Source organism: Pygocentrus nattereri, chromosome 13 (genome assembly GCF_015220715.1).
Source record: "Pygocentrus nattereri isolate fPygNat1 chromosome 13, fPygNat1.pri, whole genome shotgun sequence".
Classification (NCBI taxonomy): domain Eukaryota; kingdom Metazoa; phylum Chordata; class Actinopteri; order Characiformes; family Serrasalmidae; genus Pygocentrus; species Pygocentrus nattereri.
Window position 1 is genome coordinate 36950990 of NC_051223.1, and position 11626 is coordinate 36962615.

General features: G+C 40.9%; 1 protein-coding gene across 1 annotated transcript in view; it reads right to left on the reverse strand.

Annotated features, from left to right (window-relative positions):
* Window positions 1-2384: 2384 nt before the first annotated feature.
* Window positions 2385-11626, reverse strand: part of ghitm (growth hormone inducible transmembrane protein) — a 10940-nt gene continuing 1698 nt past the window's right edge. The window contains exons 3-9 of the mRNA XM_017715297.2: window positions 11604-11626; window positions 11244-11355; window positions 10057-10198; window positions 9088-9196; window positions 6726-6914; window positions 4590-4761; window positions 2385-3045 (exon numbers count right to left, since the gene is read on the reverse strand). The exon at window positions 11604-11626 is cut by the window's right edge and continues 80 nt beyond it. Of these exons, the coding sequence (XP_017570786.1) occupies window positions 2958-3045; window positions 4590-4761; window positions 6726-6914; window positions 9088-9196; window positions 10057-10198; window positions 11244-11355; window positions 11604-11626 (835 nt within the window). The 3' untranslated portion in view covers window positions 2385-2957. The remainder of the gene's footprint in view (window positions 3046-4589; window positions 4762-6725; window positions 6915-9087; window positions 9197-10056; window positions 10199-11243; window positions 11356-11603) is intronic.

An 11626-nucleotide genomic window follows, 5' to 3' on the forward strand; every position in this document is an offset into this window, starting at 1 on the left:
AGAGGATTTATAAAAGACTAGGATTTTTATGTGATTCATGTGTTATTTCAACACATCTTGGTCACTGTTTCATTTTGAATCCACTGTGCTGGGAGTTCAAAGCTTACACAACAAAGGTTCTGTCCAATTTCCTACAGACTGCACTGTAGCTAACTACCCAATGTTCTGTAGAACTGTGTTTAGACCCTGAGCTTATGTACTTTGATTCCCCAACGTCCCTCAAACTCATCTACCGTTCTGGATCAGCAATGAGTCTGAGATTGCTTCTCTATCCTGTTAGTGGATTATACTTTTATATTTGTCAAACTGCTTAATTTATACAATATGATTATTTTCAGATTATGTGTAATCTAAATACAAAGAGCTGAAAGCAAATGTGGCTTTCTGAATTAAAAATACATTTCAAAATGTGACTCAAGTGATTATACACTATATATTGCTGTGATTATACAGCAAGATCTACTGAAATCGTGAAACTTTTTTTTTTTTACTGACAAAAGCACCATCTTGCTGGCAGAGAAACACAAACGTCATTAGGACCTCATCACCCAAGTTGTGAAGCTCTGAGTGTCTCATTTCTGATTAGTTTTAATTCAGCAAACAAAACAAAACAACAAACTCCACTCCTGCAAATCATTTTCTTTAACTTGTCTCGTGGAGTCCCACAAGGTTCGATGTTAAGGCCTTTGCTTTTCTACACGTTACCTCTAAGCGATGTCTTCAGTTTTCATCAGCACTAGGCAGGTCCAAAGCATGACATGGGGAAATAAAATCATCCACACAAAAACAGTTTGAAACATCAGGGAGTTTTTCAGCGTGGACAGACAAAACATAGCTTTGCTCAGTAAACAGGCCATTTCCATTTGCTAAGCTTGCTGAACTCAGAACACAGCTGGGTGACTAGGCTTCCATGTGCTTGGTAATTATGGGGTGATAATGTTTTTAAATTGAATTTACCGTAGTGGCATCAGAAAGTACTGCGCTCAGGTCTTTTAAATGGGATAACAACGCAACGGCATATAACAAAAATACTTCGCTGATTCTAAAGATCCATGACTTGAGGGCCCAGAACCAACATCAGATGTGAAAGGATCTTAACTCATAATCCAAATGGAGTGAAAAGCTAGATATACTCAGCCTTTCTGCCTGATCTGGACTGTGTGAATGTTTCTGTGACCGTTGTGTAGCTATGGCAACATAACCTGCTGTTGTGCGGTTGGTTTTCTTTCACTTTAGGCTTTTGCTTCTGGCAGAAATCAGACTTTCAATGAGTGTGAAGCATTAAATTACGGAGGTTTGAATGCCTGCAGGTCAAAGCCTACTGTGCTTATACTGTAACACGTAACCCATCGCTCCATTAGAAAATCTCTGCTTCAACTTCGCGTCTCTTCCTTCACCTACTTTCCTTGCTTTCGCCTTCATCTGACCTGTAGCTTCTCTAAATACATTAGCAGAGCGGACTCGCATGTGGATTCCCTCGGCTACTGCGTCAGACGGAATGAAGGCAAGCAGACAGTAACAGGGACTTCGTTCAACTATTTGGACCAGCCTATGTTTTGGGGTAATATGCATGCTCACAATGTGCTTTCTGAGGTCTAGGACATCTCATTTTACGAGGTGTTATCACCTCTACTGGGCTTGCACGCTCATGTGAGCGTTTTTGTTTTCTCTTCTAGACGGAGTTCTTTCAAAAAGGCTGTTGGTGTGGATATGGATTTTTGAAAAAGGAGAAAAAGACCACACTTTTAAAAAAAGTGTGTGATGTGTGTGACCGAGGGTCTGTGAGGGTCCATGGGGGAACTTTTAGAGACTAACTCTTCAGACGTCTGGTTCCTATCACCACCACTGTGAACAATTCTGACTGTTTCTCTAAAATAACTATCTTTTAAAATCTATTCATGTATTTCACTCAAATTATTATTGTTACTACTACTACTACTACTACTACTACTACTACTACCACTACTGATAATGATAATAAAACTAACTTTTAAAGTCTATTCATGGTGATGTTGCTAAATGTAGTCTCCTGTAAAGGAAATGTACTCTTCTCAAACTCACCACTATTTTAATATGATCAAACTCAGAAGAAACCTGTAGGTGGTGTTTTATAGAAATGAGAAGAGGGCTAAATGACGTTAGTCAACTCACTAGGAGTTGGTCTGTTTTGCTGAACCACTTCACATCAAGCCACTCTGAACGACTGTTTACATCTCAACCATTAAATTATGCAGAAAATATGCAAAATCAGTGGGATTCCCCTTTAAACCTCTGCACTTTTATAGTTCGCTTGCTGCTTGTTGTGCACGCTGTGTAATTTTAAGCTGGGAAATGTTTTCCAGTTGTACAATTTCAACAAGAAACGAATAGAAAAACAAGCAGGATGTAGATGCGGACGTAGTTTATTAAAGAACAGAAGTGATAAGTTTAAACTCATTAGAAACCACCAGAGCTTCGCATCGTCCCTGACCACACTGCAACTGGAATTTCGCTCCGAGCGGATCAAGTGCTCATCGTGTAAATATAGAGGCCGGAGTTAAGAGCAGCATATAGAGGCGTCTCTTTACTGGCAGGTCTGCCCAACATGAGTCAATTAAGACACTTTTTAAATAAATAAGCAAAAATGCTGAACAGTGAAACTCGAAAGCAGACTCAGTTTTCCTGCCCTGTGGAGCGAATTTAAACATGCCATCAGTTGTGATGTTGTATATTTACTCTGACGGAAAGCCATGCGAAGCTTCCCTGTTCCGAGAGGCGAGACGCTCGGTTCTTGGTTCTTCACTCTCGGTAAGACGAACCTTTGATCATCCAAGATCTTCCAGCTGGAACACTTTTCAAACTGAAACAAACATTTCTCTGTCCCAAACAGTTAAACCTAAAAGCAAGAATGGGTCGGATTCAGTTTGATTTGTTTCCTTCCCCCTTCAAACAGTTCCACCTCCACCTCCTCCTGATCACTACTTCCTCTTTCCTCCTCCGCCATTGGCTAGAATCATTACCAGCCTCATGAAGATGTTGAGTGTGTCCATGTAAATGCCCATACATCTGCAAGATAAGAGTCAACAGCAAAGTTTAACAAAACACAGATGGTTTTTTGGTCCAAAAACAATGAAGCTGGAAAACCTTAGAAACAAGGCACTCCATTCCACACAAGAGTGAATCAAAACTCAATATCATTACACAACAGAAGACCATTACGAAAATAAGTACGTCTTGGGTATTATCTACCATATATACATATATATACATATATATGTATGTGTGTGTGTGTGTGTGTGTGTGTGTGTATAGCTACAGTATATAAATCATAATACTTTTTCAATTAAATAGAGAACCTATAAATCAACGTCCAGTGAGGAAATGCATACATGCACAGCAACAAGTGGCTGATTTGATGATTATATAATTACTTATTCATTTACTTCTCCGAGGGCTGTAAAAGTTAACATGCTAAACTGATAAATTAGTGATGTCACAAGTTATGCATCATTCATGCCTTTTCCTATTTTGACCCTCCGACCCATTTGCAGTAGTGCAGGCTGAAGCCCAGCTGTAGTGCACTGTATGTTGCTATGATACATGTAACTGTAGACCACGAATTCAAATTCAGCTTTTAAGCAGTTTTTCCCCCCAAACCGTCCCTTTAGCACCTTAACTAGATTTCACTGGACAGTATTTAGGAACTCAAGGATAAATCAACAAGCAGCAAAATTAAAAGCACAGCAAAGTCATGCTCCAGATCACCTTGAGAGCCTCCGTTGTAGCAAGAACCCAACTGAACCTTTGACTGTGAAAATGATGGGCAAGGTTGGAACATGCAATCGCTGTTGCTCTCACTTAAGATGGATTGATGATGAAAACTGAGAACTGCATTCACTCTGTGGAAATCATGCGACTTTCATTTTCAGGTTAACTGAAAATAACGTAATGGATGGATGGATTATCAAATGGTGATAAATAAGGGAGGGCGCTCGTGAACTGGAGGTTAGGTCACCGGTTTGATCCCCTGAGCCGACAGCATGTGACTGTAAGGCGCAAGATACCTAACCCTCAACTGCTCCCCGGGCGCTGTGGATAGGGCTGTCCACAGCTCCAGGCAAGTGTGCTCACTGCCCCCTAGTGTGTGTGTTCACTAGTGTGTATGTGGTGTTTCACTGCACGGATGGGTTAAAATGTGGAGGTGAAATTTCCCCGCTGTTGGACTAATAAGGGTCATCTTAATCTTAAATACAGCTTATTTTGCCTACTCATATACCTGTAACAAAATGTATGGGAAAGTCTTTCTTTAGGGTCAGATCTGACAAACATGAATATAACGTGATATTGATCTTCACAAAATAGACTGTTTAACTGTACTTTATTATCTTAACTATTATACAGTTCTAATTTTTCTCCAACAGCTTTGATTTTATCATTTGTTCCTTCTTAATTAGAGCTGTTTAATTCAGTACCTGGAAAAAACTAAAATAAACTGGTTCTGGTGGTGCAGTCTATCCGTTTGACATGTATCATAATGTTAAATGTTTTTGCCATATTGCCCACCCTGGCATTACAGAACATACACGACACACAAGTCTGTGAACACTTACGCATTGATGGGGTCGTATTTCTGCACTGCGTACAGGGGGTGTGTCTCGGCACGTTTGATGACCTTCTGTGTGTCGTACAGCAGGAACATGCTGAAGAGAAGGAGACCACCGTACACAGCTACTGAGTACAGCCCGGCGCCAAACGGAGAGGTGGGTGGCAGGAACATGGAACCTGGACAGCAAACAGGGAAACTTTAAATTTAAGGGTTTTGGGTTGAGACAAAATATTCTCAAGGTGAAAATAAGTGCTTGATGGGAAGTTTGATTCTGACAGCAGGGTTTGGCAGCTTAAAGAAAAAGAAAAAAAAAAAGGAAAATTTCTGTTAAATATTCCAGGGAAAGTGACCACAAGTACAGCTCAGTAAAATGATGACCGTTTAATTAAAAATCTATGAGTACTCTTCCCCAGAGCCAACTGGAACAACATAAAAAGCCTTTTTCTCTACAAACCATTCAAGCGTTAGGCTACGTTTACACAGCAGGTAAAAGTGGCCCATATCCAATCTTTTTCCTCAAATGTGACACCGATGTGTGTCTGTGTGTCAGTGTGAACAGCAAAAACTGCATTGAATGACGTTTTCAATTCCGATTTGAGCCGCTTTTATATGTGGTGCTGAAATCCGATGCGTATTCGATCTGCGGCAATCCGGCTCAGTCTGAACAGCCAGATCGGAATTCACACGACTTTTACGTCAACACATCTCGACATTCGATACTTACTGCAGCCGCTCTGTGTTCGGAACGGCCGAACGCAGCCGGAGGAGACCGAAGCTGCAGCGCCAAAGAAAGTTTAAAGAATTTGAGGACACGAACCAAAGAAGTGGCCGTGGCCGAATAACGGACCCTTCTCACGGAGACCTCCAACACACTCTGGGTGATGAGCCCAGCTGTCAACCACTGGAACTTCACAATCGCTCCTGTGATGCTGGCGAAGACGAAACTGAAGCTCCGGCAGCGACAGGCATTTACTGGCCGTCATGATTGTTGACCTCTGGACGACCCACATGAAGCTGTTCTTTTGCGCATGTGGGTCGGTTTAGGAGCTGATCTGTTCAGACTGATGTCACAACAGCCAAACCAAAATAAATAAATAAATAAATAAAACTGATTTGGTGAGAAATTCAGATTTGGGCCACTTTTACCTGCTGTGTAAACGCAGCCTTAGATCATTCTTCCTTCGCCCAACTCAGGACTCTATATAGGCACCAAGTTGCTGCTTGCCTGCTGAATTGCATTTCCCACTGTTTTATATGCTTTTATTAAGAGATGCAAGAAAGAAACTGGCAGATTTTCGCTCCAAACATGCAATCAGCACATTTATTATTTTGATATTGGCTGATCTGCGTTGCAGTAGGTAAATAACGTGAGGCAGGTAAGTGCATTTTTGCTGTATTTGAATTCTGATGCTACATCTGTACCAAAATGTAGTGTAGTTATGCATGAGTCACTGCGCTAAACAGCCAGACGTCTCTTTTGATGTGGGAATTATTTGATATAGGCTATTTAAACAGCTGATTTTTCAGTTTGGCCTGTTAAAAGAACAAATATTTTGCGACGCTGGCTAATTGAATGGACCACAGACAGGCTAGCGAGTTTCAGTTTGTGCCTCTAATGTGCTTCAGTTTAAAAATAAATTAATAAATAATAATAAAATAATACTAAAAACAGGACACAAAGTTGGCCATCGGCTAATGTGGCTGTAAAGAAAACAGAATCGGCCATAAAAATTCATGATCCCTCCTTCTGAGTTTTATGCAGGCATGTTCATATAAGAAGATGACAAACTTCCACTGTAATCAATGGGAAAGTTAACCTAATCCAGTCTACTGTAATTGTGGTGAAAGAGAAGTGACACTTGTTGACAGTTAACTGTGGTTTTGTCGTTTTCGCGATACGAGTTTCTGCGAAACACATCATGATGAGTCTGTACTTGAGGCAAATCCATTCAGAGGCATTCAATAATCTGTCACTTCTCATTTAATCATCACGACATCCAACAGCTTTATTAAACATCTCATGTCCACACTGGGCATCCCTAGATGACATTACAGTGAAGTCTCAGCAGTCATTACAACGTTCACTATTCATGGATTGGTGACGTCATATAAAATCCTGTGAGTTGGGATTTGTACATACCCAACGAGGAAGCAAAGACCACCCCAAAGCCGACAGCAAGAGGACCCCCCATGTTCAGGAACTTCTCACTAGGAGCACACATGGCCACAGTAGACAGGCCTCCCACAATGCCTGCTGTGTACCAGGCTGCTCGCACCATCAGCGGACCACCCAGCAGGGTTAGGGGGGCGATAACGGCTCCCATCACACCTACACATACGCAAAATACATATAAGTGTGCTTATTAGCATATACAGAGTAAACATATACCTGAGAACACTGGCAATAGTAAGTACGTTATAAACACATATCGCTGCTGTCGGAAGAAAACCTCGTATCAGGAGAAGGAAAAACATGCTTCACTTTCAATGTAAGTCAATGGAACCAGAATTTTTCCCATGTCATTTTGGGTCATTTCTTTTAGGTCACTCATCACAAAATTTACAAACAGTGTAAAGAGTAACAGATACTTTCAGATGATGTCAAAAACTGAAAAATGCCAAAAATGGAGATACAAGGTTTTCTTCTGACAGCAACGATATATCTTTACAGTCAAATACAGCTGCACCCCTTCAGCTCTAAGGGTCCGTACTTCAATTCTCACTCTCACAGCTACAGAACTTACATATTAGTTTGACAATAGTCACTAAATAATATATAGTAGTAACACTTTGTCACACTTGTAAACACATTTATTACATAATATAATGCACTCATAAGTCATTATAAACATGGTTATAAATACTTATAAAAACAAATTACACTTCATTACACTTTATAGTCATTAATTATACGTTAATAATTCATATAACATTATTGCATTATAAATAGTGTTAATAACATGTTATACTGTCAGTGCCAAAGAAGTCTGGAGAGTGTAAAGACAAATACAAAGTTTATTTACGTCCTGAGATTTCCAGGGTTTTATTTCTCAGCGCTGGTTTCAGGGCTCTACGGGGCTTCAGTCCTGAATATTCAGATGCTCCAAACAGGCCGTCCAGCCTAGAATCACTGCTACAGTGAGCTTTACTTACCCAGCGTCCCACTTTAAATGCTACACTACATCACAGCAAACCAGGTACCCATCAGCCCCTCCCCTGAACCCCCTCTGACATCACACTGAGTGTGAAGTCACTGTGGAGTGAAGGTCTGGAGAGGGAGAGGCGAGATAGTCGAGGGCTGTCATTGTAATTTGTTCCCTCCCTGGTTCTAAGGTCAAGCGCTAGAACCCTTCACTCTGTAACACTACACTACAGTACACTACAGTAGTGCTGATTTCTGCTGCCGTTCTATTGGATATGCAGTGTTAAGTCAGTGCCAGGCTAACGGTGGTGCACATTCACACTGGTGCACATTGACTTTCCCACATTGGGTGAAACACTGAGGGCAGCTCTAGTTTAAACTCTGACATATTTATGCCCATGTTTGTAATGCCTTATGAATGCATTATAACATGCTATGAATGTGTTTATAGAGGCTTACAAAAGGCGACACTCATAGAAAGTGTTACCGTAGTGATTACTGTAGAAATGAATATTTTAATAATTAAAGGAGAAGGGAGTTAAAGAAGAATTCAACTGATTTTAAAATGTCTGCATTATTAAATGGTTAAGATGTAAACACAGACATTTAAAGTGGTTTGATGTAAAGTTTCTCTCGACTGGAGAATCTGCCAAATTAGAATTGTTCACAGAGGCGGTGATAGGAACCAGACGTCCAAAGAATTCACGGTTGTGGTTATGAACACATTGCGAGACGCCTCTGCTATACAATAGTTTTGAGGTAAGATTTTGTCCTAAAACATTTTTAAAAGCGTTCAGGGTGGAGAAACGCATGCAGGGTGTCGAAAGGCAAAACGGTAGCTTATTAGAAATAACATTTTTTATAAATTCACTATTGTTTTACCACTGTCACACAAAGACTGAAGACATGTAGGGTCACTGGTGGTTCTGGATAGTAAATAAAACGGCTATATTTGCATTATAGATATCGTAACCACCACCACTGTAAAGAAATCTGCTGTTTTATGTCTGCTTGAAACCTGAGAGGGGTGCATTATTTCCTCCACAGCCCCCCTAATTTTACATAATGAACTATAAATCAATGTAAATAACCTGGAAATGCTGAGAAAGGGCTGCAAAAACAATGAAGGATGTGTGTGGACAGTCAGCCAATACACTACTGCCATCCAGTGGTCTACAACTGTACTGCAACAAAGGAGCATCAGCCTTGATGTTGAGTAGGTGCTGCCCTTAATATGTGTATCTGGTACCTTTATCAGGTGGCCACACACACACACACACACACACACACACAAAAAAAAAGCCCATTCCATTTATATCTGGCACTGAAACGTGGTGTTTCGCAGCATAGCTGGATTTACCTGCATGCAGCATCCAGGCGAGATGTTTGGGAACAGGACTGTGTTCATAGGAGATTGATCTCACCAGCATCCCTGCACCAATCATAGCAGCAAACGTTGCACCAATAGCCTGCAAAAACAAATAAATAAATACATGAATAATAAAAATAATTCTTATTTATGAGGAAGTACTTCTCCAATACATGGCTTAAAAAACAGAAGGGGTCTATAATCAACCTGTAAGCTATTATTAGCTGAACGATTCTGGCGAAATATCTAATTGCGATGATTTAACTTGCGAATGTTTTCTATTAACTGATTCATCATAATTTCGCGCTGCTGAGACTCAAACATTTAGGCTGGTTTAGGTTTCTGTACTAAAAAATGAGAAGAGACGTATCGCAGCCGCTCCGTGTTCGAAGGGGTTTCGAACGAAACAGCCGAGCGCGGCCGGAAGGAGTGAAGCTACAGCGCCAAAGAACAGCTTAAAGAATCCGAGGACACGAACCAAAGAAGTGGCCGTGGCCGAATAACGGGCCCTTTTTATGGTGAACTCAACCACATTCTGGGTGACGAGCCCAGCTGTCAACCACTGGAACTTCATCATCGCTCCTGTGACGCTCACAAAACTGAAGCTCCGGGAGCGACAGGCGTTCACTGGCCTGTCATGACTGTTCACCTCTGGACGAACCACGTGACGTCACATACAGATCACATTTAAAAGAGAACGTGAACAACAATTAATCATAAAATTATTATTCTCTCAGCTCTTTAAACTGACTAATTAAATTCTTACGCCCTTTCATGTTTACTCTCATTTTACTGCCATGACCCCTCTATGCATGCACATAGAGCATTATAAACTGCTTGTAAATGACACGTCAACTTACCTCTATATTCGTCATATATATATCACGTCATTGTAATTAACTTTGTCAAGTAAACATCGCAGGCGCACTAATAAACAACAGAACTGTTTGAATTAATTACCAGCCAGGATCCTCTCATCATCAGCCCCATTAGAGCTGGGGTCCTACTGACCGCCACAGCGGACAGAGCCGTTAGACCCACACTCCCTGCGAAATACGTGTAGGTGGAGTGGATCCGGTCCTTCACATACTGCGGCCAGATACTGCGAGACACAGAACAAGAGGAGGAGATAAGGTGTTTTCGATGCTTCGAGGCCAAAAACACGCAGAGGACAAAGAGAAAACAAGACACACAGAAAACACTCAAGCTCAATTAGCCAGGAGTCAGTGTGGTTTGGATCGATGACGCTCAGAAACATTAAAATAAGCTTCTTCAGTTGTGACGTTTTCTCTTTAATCACTTCTGTTTGGCATCTTTTGGTTCAATGTCAAACACATCAGTGTGAATTCTAAGCGAATCAGAAATAAAACGCAGCAAAGTGTAATTTCCTACTTTAGCCCGGATCAAAGTCTCCAACTACAGATATAAACACGCCGTTAAAACCTTTGGAATAAGCAACAGTGCTTGTAATTAAATCGTCATCAGATTTCTTTCACAACGCTTGAGCCTACTGACAGATTTAACAGAGCCTAATGCAAATTTGACAGCTAATATGACAGAGCTGTATTTTTATGATAAAGCCAGATCGGCTTCCTTTCATCATGCAGGTGCACATTTGCAATAGATGCAAAAAAAAAAAAAAAAAAAAAAAAAAAAAAAACACTGACAAACTCCAAACTTTTGAATTGCCAGTCATGGAACTGCTGATTAATTATCACATAAATAAATGGAGACATCACACAAACATGACAAACAGTGAATACTGGAGAGTAACTTCTACACAGCAGAGCAAATTCTGCAATGAATAAAACCCAGTAGCAGGTAACTGGAACAAAGAGCATTCAGCTAAATGACTCAGCACTTTGTAACGATTCTGCAATAAAGCGCCGATACCCATCAGCACCTTGACCTCAGTTTGGGCTTTATAAAAGCACTCAAACTGCAGACAATTTAAGCCAAAACCTGCAAGACTTTCTGTTACTCTGTCTTTTTTCAACTAGACTTAAAATAATATTAACAGTACAAGGCAATGCAATGACATTAGCGCTGTGTGTCAAATCCGGGAAACCGCCTGTGGACACGACGCACATAAACCGGGTCCAGTAAAACCGATTTATCCATCATAGATTTCACGCAGACATTCTTACACAGATTTCTCTATGGCTCCAATCTCACTGGACATGCCCAGGCCGTAATAGCACAGCGCTCCCAGTCCAACTGCTGCACCTCCAGCCAGAATAATTCTGCCCAAGTTATCAACTAAGAGGGAAAGAGAGAGAGACACAGCGTAAGAGACACTGGAAGCACCGTCTGCTATGTTCGGTTTTCCAGCAGCATTAATGACCAATGACAATGAGCCAAAACATTAGCACTGACGATTCCTGCACAACCACAAAAAAGGAGTAGAGACAGCAAATAATGTTACATCACTGATGACCGTGTTGGGTAATACTGCTCAAATCTACCACAAGAAGATTTCTGTGAGAGGGACAGATTATAGTGATCACTTTTAATAGCCGTGTCAGTCGCT